The sequence below is a fragment of the Sciurus vulgaris genome (genome assembly GCF_902686455.1).
Source record: "Sciurus vulgaris genome assembly, chromosome: 10".
In the NCBI taxonomy this organism is placed as follows: Eukaryota; Metazoa; Chordata; class Mammalia; order Rodentia; family Sciuridae; genus Sciurus; species Sciurus vulgaris.
In genome coordinates, this window is record NC_136470.1 from 75,515,522 (window position 1) to 75,529,720 (window position 14,199).

At 38.9% G+C, this 14,199-nt stretch overlaps 1 protein-coding gene across 3 annotated transcripts in view; it reads right to left on the reverse strand.

Annotated features, from left to right (window-relative positions):
• Positions 1-12,502, reverse strand: part of OSBPL11 (oxysterol binding protein like 11) — an 83,816-nt gene extending 71,314 nt beyond the window's left edge. Inside the window, exons 1-2 of one of the 3 annotated variants that reach the window (XM_079156203.1) lie at positions 12,383-12,502; positions 11,432-11,679 (exon numbers count right to left, since the gene is read on the reverse strand). In XM_079156203.1, the coding sequence (XP_079012329.1) occupies positions 11,432-11,628 (197 nt within the window). In that variant the 5' untranslated portion in view covers positions 11,629-11,679; positions 12,383-12,502. The other 2 variants (XM_079156204.1, XR_013766565.1) reach the window with 2 other exon arrangements.
• Between the last annotated feature and the right edge of the window lie 1,697 nt (positions 12,503-14,199).

Here is a 14,199-nt window from a genome sequence, read left to right on the forward strand (position 1 = left end):
TTGTCTTCAAACAAGTATTACAGTCAGGCATAGTGGTGCATGCCTGCAATCCCAGCAACTCAGGAGGCTGAGGCAGGAGGATAGTGAGTTCAAAGCCAGCCTCAGCAAAAGTGAGGCACTAAGCAACTCAGCGAGACCCTGTCTCTAAATAAAATACAAAACAGGGCTGGGGATGTGGCTCAGTGGTCAAGCGCCCCTGAGTTCAATTCCAAGTACCAAAAAAAAGTATTACATGTAAATTACATGACAAGTCTCTTATCCAACCCTGTCCTCCAGCCACCAGTTCACCTTTTCAGAGGTAAGAACTATAAAACTCTCAGCATGTAACAACTCCATCCAAACACCTAGGAGACCTGACTAAAACTCTAGCAGGGCTTCTAGCAGCGTAAGTGTCCCCTGGACAATCCCAGTCCTCACTACAATGCCCTCCTGGGAAAGCCCAAAGCTTCCAGGATTTATTTTTTGTTCTAGCCAAATACTTGATCATAGGCCCCCAACCTCCCCTTTCTTACAGCATTTATTAAAAAGGCTTTACAACTATGAATATGTACCTTACAATTCAGAAGTCTTAAGCCATTCTTCTGGAATATAATAAATCATTAGAAAGGACTGGGTCTCTATTTCTCAGATTCGCATATACGATAAAAATCCTAAATTCCATAATTGCCAGCTAGAAAACACAGCTTGTTTAAGCACATTTACACTAACCAACTTGTCAATTCTCTACTTCTATTGAAACCCACCCTCTTGTTCTCCCTTCAAAATGCCTAATCATCTGCACAAATTGGGATGGAGTTTAGCTCTCTTACTGTCAATAGTTTCTGAATAAAATCTGTTTTTGCTACTTCAATGTCTGGCTGGGTTTATTTTAGTCAGAGGGAAGGACTTCATTCAATTTCTTCAAAGATATTCTATGCACCTACAAGCATATAAAACACACATACATGACACAGTGTTTCTAAAACAAATGGCGGCAATCATATGCACTGTTCCATACCGTGCTTTTTTCATGGAACAGTTTTCTTAGAAATGTTTTGTTTCAATAGGTATGGTTCCAATTCAAATTTAACATTTGCATAGCAACCTACTGTACAGCAGTTATATATTTAACCAGTCCTCCTACTGATAAGCACTTGTTTCCAGACCTTGGTTATTGTAAACAATGTTGCCACGAACCAAGTTGTACATGTCTTTGCGTACATTTGGTAAAAGAGAAATTCCTACATGAAAGACTCTTGCATTTTTAGCTTTTATAGACACTGTTAACCTGTTCTTCAAAGAGACTGCACCAATTTAACTCTTACTGTTCAACTTAAAAATGTGTTTCCTCACACTGGCCTCAAGGCAGCAACTGTTTACCAACAAACACAGGATATCACTTATCCCCATCAACAAGATGTTTAGACATGACTAGCAGGCTTTTCAATATCCCTGATGTTTAAAATTAAGTTTGTAAAACTTAAGTATGAGGTATCTGTTACGTTGTAGAATGAGCACCAAAGGATAGAGGATCTAGTTTTAACTATTTCACTGATTAGCGCCATGAGTGGCCCGAGTCAAATCAATTTAAATCTTTGAATGTTAGTGTTCTTCTATTAGATGTCCTTTTTAGCCTAAAATGCATATACAATACTCTGAAAAACATTTTTTAAATGTCTTTATTTAATTTATTTATTATTTTTATGTGCTGCTGAGGCTGGAACCCAGTGCCTCACACACGCTAGGCAAGTACTCTACCACTGAGCTACAACCCAACCCCAAAAAACTCTTAAATATTTTTTCTTTCTTTTTTTTTTTTTTCTAATAGAATTTTTTTTTTAGTTTGTCAATGGACCCTTATTTTATTTATATGTGGTGCTGAGAATCAAACCTAGTGCATCATGCATGCTAGGCAAACGCTCTACCACTGAGCTACAATCCCAGCCCCAATATTTTTTCTTTTTACTTTTTATTCTTTTGAGATACTGAGGATTGAATACAGGGGTGGTTTATCACCAAGCTGCACTCCCCGTCCTTCTTATTTTTTATTTTGAGATAGAATGTCACTTAGTGATCTTCCTGCTTCAGTCTCCCCAGTTGCTGGGATTATAGGCATGCACAATCATGCCCAGTTTCTAAACATGATTTTCAGCATAAAATCGTTATTTCAAAAATTAATTCTAAGAGCAACATTAAATTTCACATTAAAAATGTTCAGAGAGGGCTGGGGATATAGCTCAGTTAGAGTGCCTGCCTTGCAAGCACAAGGCCCTGGGTTCAATCCCCAGCACCGTAAAAAAATAAAAGTTCAGAGAAAAATATTTTTTCTAGTACAATATTTCACTGATCTAATATTTTTTTATGCCCCATATGTCTAAACCCTCTTCCCAGTGGTCATTTCAATGAAGCATCTCACATCAAGAGAACAGTAGGTCCCTAAAAATCCTACTGTCATCTTCCCCATTTGAATGTCTATCTTTGTACATACATCTATCTGGCTTTAAGCTGTACTTAGTTCTAAAACAGATTTACAATAGCATTTAATTGTTATCCAAGATTGCATAAACCAAGAACTAAGAACAAAGAATGCCTCCTTAGATGGGTGTCACAAGCCTGTAAATCAAAGTTACTTGGGCGCTGGGGTCCAGCCATAGCAGCAGTCGGGGGTCCGAGGTGGATGGGAGGCGTTGGTGCGGTGGAGAAACAGCACACAGAGACACCAAGTGTTCTGAGGCTGAGTCTGAATCTTTATTGTTCACAGTCTTTTTGTATGTTTTTTCTTTGGTATTGATTATATCATTTCATTGTTAATACAAGGAAATGTTAAGTAAAAAAATCTTCAAGATTATAATTAATGATCTTATTTAATAAACATGTTTTTACTGTATGACAGATTAAATAAAAAGAAAAACAGTTACCAGCAAGGTAGAGGGCACCATGCTCCGTTTAGTTTTAATTTCCCTGAAAGAATACGTCATTAAGTTTCTGTAAAAATTACCCCTTCCAAGAACTCTAATGTTAGTTATTAACAGTGGAATGTTTTTTGTTATTACTAACAGAGAATAGAGGAATCAGCTTATAGTTAATATTTCTTCTATTTCATGTACTCAAAGACGGACTAAAACTCTAACATAGGAAGAATGTCTACATAGGAAGAATACAAATTGTACCTATGATTAATCTATTTATTTATTAAGTGGGAAAAATATCCTTAAACTTAATCATAAACACTAAGAAAGCAATGAAGACCAAACACCACATCAAAGCTCAAAGGAATACTCTCATATATAACTTTTAGAGAATTTTGTATATTAAAGGAAATCACAGGTTCCTTACAAATTTGAGCAAATCATAATTGCTTATTTATGATTTCATCTAAATATTAATATTAAACTTTATTGCATGTTATTTTGTGTCCCAGCACCATGAAATCTCCCCAGTATTCTCTATGATCTGAATCTAAGGATATATTAATTATTTCTTAAAAGCAACTGCACAAGGAGACATGCCACGCCTATCGCCCCCAAGAGGGAGGATGATCTCTCAACAGAACCATGTCAAGTGTTGAATCCTCTTCTCCAACAGAACTGTGTCAAGTGTCAGAGTGGTAGGAAATAGATGCAGCACGTGGGAGGCTGAGGCAGCAGGATTACAAGTTCAAGGCCGGTCTTGGGAACTTGAAAAGAGGTCATGCTAATCATGACCAGATTAGCAGAGACATAGGGGAATTCTCTTGATTACTCACTCTTACTCAACAAAGTGAAACAGTCAAGTTTTTATTATTCTTAAAATATCTGTTACTGAATAAGTCTGTTCACAAATCACTTCATTAAGCAAAATAAGTACAGAAGACTATGCTTAGCTAGGGAAGAATATAAAAATGTTCCCTTTCCTCTAGGTAGTATAATTTACATCAAGAATATTCTCCTCTGGGTTGGGGGTGTAGCTCAGTGGTAGAGAACTTGCCTAGCACACATTAGGCCTTGAGATCAATCTTTAGCACCGCAAAAATAAATAAATAAAAATGAAAACAAACACCAAAAATACAGCATATCAAACAACAAAAAAAGATACAGTAAATCCACAAACCGTTTTCAGAAACAACTTTCAATGAACTGCAATCTATCTAAGAATAACACTACCAACTTTTTTTGGGGGGTGGGGAGGTATCAGGGATTGAACTCAGGGGGACTCAACTAATAAGCTACATCCCCAGCCCTAGTTTGTATTTTATATAGAGACAGGGTCTCACTGAGTTGTTTAGCACCTCGCTTTTGCTGATGTTGGCTTTGAACTTGCTATTCCCCTGCCTCATACAGGCCTGCGCCACTGTGCCTAGCAATACTACCAACTTTTAAAAACATATTTACACAGAGATCCCATCTTCACAAAGCTTACAATTTAATCTTCATAAACATCTTTCAGACAATTCCTTAGCCTAAATAAAAAATAACATCCAAACAAAAAGTACAATCAAAAGTTTACCACTACTATAATGCAAAATAGTATAAAGCCTAAAAGTTCAAAATACCACAGTATACCATGCCCAGTCATGATTAGGCTTACGATTTTTTAAATTTTTTAATTTTAATTTTTATTTTTTAGGCTTATGATTTTTTAAAGAATATATTTGGGATTATGGAAGTCCCAAATATAATTAATTAGGTCTTCTTTATTGAATCAGGAGACATTTGTTCAACTGCAATTTAGATGAGAAAATCTGAGGGCTGAGGATACAGCCTATAGGTAGAGCACTTGCCTTATAAGGCCCTGAGTTGGATCTTCAGCACCACCAAAAAAAAAAAAAAAAAAAATCTGTACTCAAGCATAAATGACTTTACCATTCCACCCCCCTCCCCCACCCCCGTGGTGGTAGGTATGGAACTCAAGGCCTTGTGCACGCCAGGCAAGCACTCCGGCACTGTGTTACATCCCCAATCTTTCGGTCTTTACCATTCTGAGTAATAAAGCTTCCCAAACTATATTTTAATAATTTCAAAAGAAATATATTGAAAAATTTATCACATTTGAGCTCTTAATTATAATATATAATTTGCTCATAAAACCAATGGGGCCAAAACATCTTTATAATCTTCCTACTTTCATGCTATCCTGTAAATAATTTTGTACAATGGAAAGCTTTACCCAGATGGAGGTAGCTGGTAATTCCTCTTGACTTCATGGTGAAGAGCTAACAATTTATTCAGTTGAAAGGCAAAAACATAATCTTTAATTAACATAACATTAATGAACATATATGTAGAGCAAAAATGTAAGGAAATTAAGAAATCGGTGCACACCAAAATAAACTAAATCTTGCTCCTCAAGACTGGCATTCTCATTAGATTTTGGTACAATATTTTGTACTTTTAGTTACTTGCCTATAAATTGTCTTTCCCTTGTTCTTAGCAGCATCTATACCAGATTTAGATAGAGAAAACAAAAATTGGGGTACAAGAACACACATACATTCAACTTTCCTTTTAACTCCTGCAGAAGAAAAAAAAAAGCAAAACATATTTGACTTTTTCTTTAAATCAGTCTCAACAGAAGAGGTAAAACCTCCAAGATAGTAAACACTGGGTTATATATAGATTAATCTCCTTGCTCCATTTGCTAACAGGTATCCTTGTAAAAGTGTATTTACAGTGGAAAAAGCTCAAAAATTATTATTTATACTAACACATTTGAAGACTTCTACCCATTTACTGAAAAGCTAAGCTACTTGCTAATGAGGAAAAGAGATGTGCCTGTTTGTTAATAATGATTAACCAGGCCAGGTCTGACAGCACAATTCTGTAATTCCAGGTACTCAGGAGACTGAGGCAGGAGAATGGCAAACTCAAGGTTAACCTAGGCAACTTGGTGAGACCCTGACTCAAAATAAAACAAAGGGTGGGGTAAAAGGGTTGGGGATTCAGCTCTTGCCTACCATGTTTGAGGCCCTGAGTTCACTCTCCAATAAGGAAAAAAGGAAGCAAGGGAGAGAGGGAGGGAAGCAGCAAGCCAATGTAGAGTCCAAAATATAAAATAGCAGGTCTATCACATATCCTAGTTTGCCTTGTAGTTCTTCCTGTGGATAGTTCTCTTCTGCCCATTTTAACAAATAGGTAGTAAACTTGTAGATCTGTAAATTTCCCTGAAAGCTGACGTGAAGAATAAAAACATGAGCAAAGTTTGTTTTATACACTTTGAATATTCACTATGAAAAAGGAAAAATCCAGAATGAAGAAATCTGCCCATAAATGGTAAGTAATGCCACACATCATATGAATATAAATTACTCTGAAAAGAAGTAAATTTAAGGTTAATTTAATAAATTCAATTGTCAATTTTAGTTTTAAAGAAAGATCATGAGATATTTTGCAATGCAGTGAAGGCTCTTCCTTTTCCTGATGATCCTCCAAAAATAAGCCTTGGAGTTCCTACTTTCATTCTTCTGGGTATGAACATTAATTTATAAATAACACAGGGCACAGCCCCACACGCCTGTAATTCCAGTGGCTCCAGAGGCTGAGGCAGGAGGTTCATGAGTTCAAAGCCAGCCCCAGCAGTTTAGCAAGGCCCTAAGCAACTTAGTGAGAGAGACCCTGTCTTAAAATAAAATTTAAAAAAAGGGCCGTGGATGTGGCTCAGTGGTCAAGTAACCCTGGGTTCAATCCCTGGTACCTTAAAAAAAAAAAAAAAAAAAGGAAATAATAAACAGGAATGCTCCATACATAGCAGAGGCTCAAAAATACTTGCTATGTGAGTTAGACCACTCAATGAAACAAACCATGTACTAAACTAGTTATTATCAATAATTATTCATTCCTTTAGAGAGTTTCTCTACTTTTAATACCTCTATGCAAATCACTCCCTAGGAATAAAAGTTCTTTCACTCACTAGGTATGTGACCATGGTCAACTCACTTCAATATTCATTTTCTTTTCTTTTGGTGCAGAGGATTGAATCCAGTGGTGCTTAACCACTGAGCTACATCCCAAGCTCTTTTCATTTATAATTCTGAGTCAGGGTCTTGCAGAATTGTTTAGGGCCTTGTGAAATTGCTGAAACTGGCTTTGAACTTGCAGTCCTCCTGCCCTCCTGCCCACTCCTCCAGAGTTGCTGGAAATATAAGCTTGTACCATATACCTGGCCAACATTCACTTTCTTCAACTATAAAATAGAGATAACAATGCCCTTCCTGGAGTAAGGAGGAATAAACGTAGTAACAGAAAACACTCTGAAGACAACTACCTACATTTCCAATGTGCCATATCTCTGCGGGCTGGCTAGATACGACATGTAAATGTTCTCTCTGCTTAAGCTCCATACAACTAAAGTCAAACATATAATTTGACTCTCGAAATCTGTTCTCTAAATTTCAAACCTAGATGACTGGGGTCAATTTTTACTTCCTTCCCTCACTACCACCATCCACTCGCTAGTATCTAATCATGTGCTAAGTCTGTCAAACTTTCTTTTAATGGTTTCATTCTTTTTACCCCAGTTACCTTGTGTCTAGGTTGATTACAATGATCTCCTAGTAGCTTGGTGTCTCTTATTTCCTAAGAATCAAATCAAATCTATTTGATCAAGTTTCAACCTCTCAGCTTAAGAAACAAATTTCTCAAGAGTTGATGACAATCTAGCCGGGCATGGTTGTACACACCTATAATCCCAGCAGCTTGGGTGGCTGAAGCAGGAGGATTCCAAGTTCAAGGCCAGCCTCAGTAATTTAGTGAGGCCCTAAGCAACTCAGCAAGACCCTGTCTCTAAATAAAATCTAAAAAAGAGTGGGGGATGTGGCTCAGTGGTTAAGGGCTCCCTGGATTCAATCCCCAGTACTGGAAAAAAGGAAAAAAAAAAAAAAAAAAAAAAGGAGTTGCTGACAATCTGGAGCCCAAGTGACAGACACTTTCTGGCATGAATCCTGATAATCCCATCTGCTGGTATTCTCACCCTGTGCAGAAATGGCTTCTAATAAACGAAAAAGTGATGTGCCTTCTCAACCATGCTTAGGTTAAGAAGACTATGACTTCACCTCCCTCTAACTAGTACTCTCTTGCCTTCTGAATACCTGCCTCTAATGCTCTGTGGAGAGGACCCTATGACCAGGAACCAAATAAAGCTTCCAATAGTCAGTAAATGAAGTCTTTATACAATAGACAAAAAGAAACTGAAATGTGCCAAGAAGCTCTTGTGAGGGAGCTATGAAGTAGACCCTTTCCATGACCATGAGCTCGTGAAAGACCCACAGCCAGAGGACCCAGAACAAAAGAAAAAATGCTATTAATCATAAAGGAAAAAAACTCAAAATGGGTCAGATATCTAAATTTAAGTACTAAAATATAAATGCTGAGACAAAAACATAGGTGCCTTCTGGGAAAGACTTAAATGAATAAACACATTTGCGTTGTTAAAAAAAAAAAAAAAATAGGTGCAAATTCGTTGTCCTGGACTTGGCAGTCATTTCTTAGATGTGACATAAAAGTATAAGCAACAGAAGAAAAAAACTGAACTTCACAAAAACAAAACAGTTTTACTGCAAACAATCCTATCAAGTGAAAAAACAATACACAGTAAGGGAGAAAATATATGCAAATCATATATAAGGGAACTGTATCCAGAATATATAAAGAACTCTTATAATTCAATAATGAAAAGATAATTTAAAAATGGAAAAGGATATGAATAGATATTTCTTCAAAGAGATGATGTACATAACAACCAGTAAATGCATGAAAAGATGCTCAACACAGAGAAACGCAAGTCAAAACCATTCTGAGATACCATCTCATAACAGTAGGATGGCTAAAATAAAAAAGGCAAACAATAACAAGAGTTTGTGAGGACATGAAGAAATTGCAAACCTTTACCTTTGCTAGTGAGATTGTAAAATGCTGCAATCATTTTGGAAAATAGTCTGGCGGTTCCTCAAAAAGTTAAAGTTACCATGTGACCCAGATATATACTTCTAGATATATATTTAAGAGAAATGAAAACACATGTCCATACAAAAGCTTAAACAGAAATATTAATAATAGCATTAGTTATAACCACCAAAAAAGGAAACAACCCCAATGTCCATCAATTGATAAAATGAATAAACAAAATGTGGTAGATTCAAAGACTGGCATGGTGGCACACACCTGTAATCTCCCAAACTCAAGAGGCTGAACCAGGGAACAACTTACTGAAATTCTGTCTCCAAAACCAAAAAAAGGCTGGGGATATAGCTCAGTTAAAGCACCCCTGGGTTCAATCTCCAGTACATATTCATATGGCATATTCAGTGGCATATTCATATGAGAGAATATCATTTGTCTATAAAAGAAGTAATGCTATGTGATGCAGTATAAATGAACCTTGAAAACATTGTGCCAATTAAAATACTAAATCTGGAAAGCCAAAACCCAGGTTCTGAACCACAGGGTCTTCATTAAATTTCAAACACTTCAACCACTTCAAAGACATAACCTAAAATCTCCATTTTAGAACTAGAGAGAGCCAGGCACGGTGGCAAATGCCTATAATCCCAGCAACTTGGGAGGCTGAACAGTAGGATTCCAAGTTCAAGGCCAGACTCTACACACAACTCAGCAAGACCCTGGTTTTTTGGGTTTTTTTTTTTTTTTTTTTTTTTTTTGGATACCAAGGATTGAACTCAGGGACACTTAATCACTGGGCCACATTCCCAGCCGTACTTTGTATTTTATTTAGAGATAGGATCTCACTGAGTTGCTTAGCACCTCACTGTTGCTGGGGCTGGCTTTGAACTCTCGATCCTCCTGCCTCAGCCTCCTGAGATTACTGGCGTGCACCACCTTGCGCAGACCATTTTTTAATTTCATTTTGGGACTGGATCTAAATTGCCCAGGTGATCTTGAACTTGCCATCATCCTATCTCAGCCTCCTGAGTCACTGGGATTATAGGCATGCCTCCCAGCTCAGTGCCTCTTTGCCTTCTTAAACAGAGTGGACTCCCCTTGGAAACTTTAAGTCATTGTAATTATGATTACTGTACTACGACGTATGTGCATGTTAAATTTTATTGTCAATTGCTGTTTCCTATGTTATATTTCTCCTATAACCTTTTTTTGTATGTGTTTCCAATAGATTGTAGTTTGAAAATTACACAACCATTAAATAATACCCTAAATAAATGTAACAGGACTCTTTATTAAAAGGAAAGAAGTAAAGTAGATGGCTTTATGACAACTCTCCCAGTGCTAAGAATCTGTTTATTTTCCACTTCAATTGAAAGTGAGTTTCAAAGTTAAGGATACCAGAAGACTGAACTCTGGACTGGAGTTGTAGCTCAGTGGTAGAGCACTTGCCTAGCATGTGTGAAGCACTGGGTTTGATCTTCAGTATGACATAAAAAATAAATTAACGGTATAAAGAAAAGAGGAAACTGACCTAACTACCTGAAATTTTACTTTATCTTGCTTCTTCAATTATATAAGAATATCCCTCAAAGCAATCCATAGTTTTATACAGTTAGTGTTAAACCACACCCACACACACACACACACACACACACAAAATCATGCTAATTCCAAAAGTGAACCTAGATATCTCACAATAACTAAATATACTTATGTCCTACAGTTATTTACCAATAAAAGTTATCATGACTCCTTTTGATATGTTAATACAGTTACACATATTTCACATATATGGATTATATTCATAAGTATATATCCAAGACAAAATCTTGGCTTTCTCACCTTCCAAGTATCATACTTTTCACAAATACAAATTTGCACAAGGCTAAAAAGGACTACAATTAAGCACGCAGGCAATTAACCAACACTTAAGAATTCATCCCTTTAGTTCTAATACTATAGGATGTCCTGATTTCATTCATTCTTAAAATTACGGATATTCATTTCGCCCTTTACTTTAAGTATAAAGCATCAAAAACCAAAACTAAAATACAACTTCTGTAGCTTTTCCAAGACTCTCTCCCTGTTCCAAAAAGTTTTTCATTCATATGAGAATTCAAATTATTTATGTATATTCCCTCTTCTAAATCACAAACTTCCAGAGGGCAAGAATTTATGACAAATGTTTTGAGCACCCAGTATTTGCTAGCCTCTGGAAAGAGCTGAGTTAAACAGTTCTGCCCTCACAGTCTGTCAGAGAAGGCAGGCTTGTAAACAAATTACAACACTGGCAAAAACAGAAGTGAGTACAGAATTAAATCAAAGGAAGACATAACTCTGGGTTTTAGAGGAAGTTCAGGGATACATTTCTGCATTCCTCAAAAGCCCCTAAATAAAGACCTGTTGAATGAACAGAATCTTGCTAATGAGAGGTGAGGTCCCAAGTCCAATGAGATCTATCAGTTGCTTCTTGAAGCCAAAGGATAAACTTTCCCCTTCAACTGCAATATACAGACTCCAGTATACTCACCTCCACCTCCACCTCCACCCCAGAAAACTACCTCGGAGAAGGACCATACCTGTACTGCCAGCCTTTCGCACTGCCACCGCGGCTGCTGCTGCTGCTGCTGCTACTGATTCCACCCGCACAGCTGCTGTTGCTGCTGTTCTTGTTCGGGGTCACGGCGGTCGCCAGGCCCTCCAGCTTTCCTTCACTCTCGGAGACTTTCATTGTTGACACTGGTTCACCCCCCTGCATCTTAACTCCAAAGTCCATTTGCCCTTCTCGGGCGGGAGAGAACAACTCCGTAAAGGAGTTTTGTAAGTGCTTTAAAAAAAAAAAAAAAAAAAAAAAAAAAAAGCTACATATAATCCCGGTTGCTAAATCAGATGGCGTCTAGAATGGGAACCATCAACGATCCAGGAAAGCAAGATGCGCATTCCACTGAAGTTAAAACTTTTAAGAGGGCAGCGGAGCTCTGAAAGCAGATATTCTTCAGAAATATATTTCCCTCCTGACAAAAGCAAGGAAGAAAAATCACCCAGCTAGAAAGCTTGGTGACATACTCAAAGGAGAAGCCGAAGGTGCATGGAGCAGGTCGCAGATTTGGGGGCCAAAAGGGCTGGGCGAAGGACAGAGGACCACAGAAAAGGGTCCGCTGGCCTGACCTCTGGGCTGCGCGGGGCTGACCCACCGCGCTCCCTCCTCTTCTCCTCCGGTCGACCCTCAGGGGGAGGATCCCATCCAGCCCGTTCGGCGGTTCCCGCCGCAGACAGAACAGGGGCTGGCGCGAGCAGCACCAAAGGAGGGTCGGGAAGGAGGCCGCCGGGGGCGGGACGCCGGCTCCCAGGGCCACCTCTCCTCGGTCCAAAGGCGAGCAGTTCGGAGGCGACTACGTCTAACGCCACTGGCCCTAATCCTCGACTGGGTCTCTTGGGGCAGGGGAATCCCTCACCCTCTCTCCAGCCCAAACGTGAACACTAGGGCCGCAGCCACCGCCCCACCCACAGCCCCACAGCGGGTCACCCACCCGCCTGCTCTCTTCCCGCCTTCCCTTCCGGAGTAGTGTGAGCTCACTTCCCCTGGAGCCGAAGCGCCAGGCGCCATCTTGGATTTGGGCACTTGAGCCCTGAACAGGGCGGAGCCTAAGGCAGCTGTGCCCGGGAGGCTGATGGGAAAGCAAGCAGGAGGAAGCGGCAACTAGAAGAGAGACAGCGAAGGGGGAGAAACAAAGGAGTGTCTTCTTGGGACTAGTGCCCTAGTGATTGACTTCTGATCTGCTTACCAGGTCCTCGCCTTCTAGTTGAAGCACCTATCTAGGCTTTCGAAGACGAAAGCTTAAAAAAATCCTTTGCAAAAGAAAAATTAAAAACATCTCTTTGTTAAAGTTGTTTTGTAGAAGGAAAGAAAAACATGACGTTGGTGAGGCAAATCAGACTTACAAATGGAAAAAAAATTTGTTTTGCTATCTTGGAAGTTAGATCTATTAAGAATCAAGGCTAGGCTAGGTACTTTTCCTGACCCCAGACAAGTCTTACACCCTCTTTAGACCTTGCTTTTGCAACTGTAAAATAGTAATTGTTTAAGAGATTTTTTTTTGTTGTTGTTGTTCAATTTTTCATTGAGATTTTATTTAAGAGATTTCTAAAGCCGCTTCTAAGTGTAATTCTGAAGCGGTCCACTTCACGGTTTGCATATAGCTCTAAGGCTTATTTTTTAAAAGGACATGTTTTCCTTTTCCTCTTCTCCCTCGCCTCATCCCTAACCTGGGAGTGGGGAAGAAGATTACCTTGCATTATCTGTGCTCCACAGGAAGGAGATATCTGCCAGAGGATCTATGAAGTGAATATCTCCAAAATAACAAGTGAATGTTACTACACCATCAGGACATCCTGGGAACCCCTGTCAGGGCACATCTGGAATGCAGCCTTTGAAGTGCTCCTTTAAAAGCCCATGTTCCTCCTGAGGGACAGAATCACAGCCTTTGGGACACAGTCCCCTGTGTTTCTCCTTTGCTAGCAAAGCAATAAAACTTTTTCCTTTTTCTCAAAATCTTGTCCTCGTTGAATTGGCATTGGGGACAAGGGCTGAGCTTTGGGTTACACTTTCTACCATCATGACTTGTGAATTGAATATAAACTGTATGTAAGATGTTAGGGAAGATGCAAAGAAGTAATACTCGAAATGAAAAAGCAGTAAAGTAAATCAGATATAATTAAGGTTATGGAGAAAATTAAAGGAGAATGAGAACCAGGCATGATGGTGTGCACAGGTAGTTCCAGCTAACTCGAAGACAGGCTAGAGGATAATTTGAGTCCAGGAGTTACAGCCTGGGCTGTAGCAAGACAGGTTTCAAAAAAGAAAAGAAAAAGCTTGAAGGGGAAGGGAATTGTAACAGTGGTTCACTTCACCTTTCCAATATAGCCCTGAGGCTTATTTTTAAAAAGAGATGTTTTCCTTTTCCTCTTCTCCCTCTCCCCTTCCTTATCCTGGGGGCAGGGAACAAGATTGCCTTGAGTTATCTGTGCTCCACAGGAAGGAGATGTCTGCCAGAGGATCTATGAAGTGGTAACTTCCAAGTTAACAAGTGAATCCTAACACACCTTCAAGGTGCCCTGGGACCCCCCAACCACAGCACACCTGAAATGTGGCCTTTGTATAACTTCTTTAAAAGCCCTCTGTTTTCCCTGATGGATAGAATCACATCCTTAGGGACAAGAGTCCCAGTGTTTCTCCTTTGCTAGTAAAGCAATAAAACAACTTTTTCCTTTTTCTCAAGACCCTGTTCTCATTATTAAATTGGCATTGATTGGCATTGGGGACAAAGACTGAGCTTTCAGTTACAGA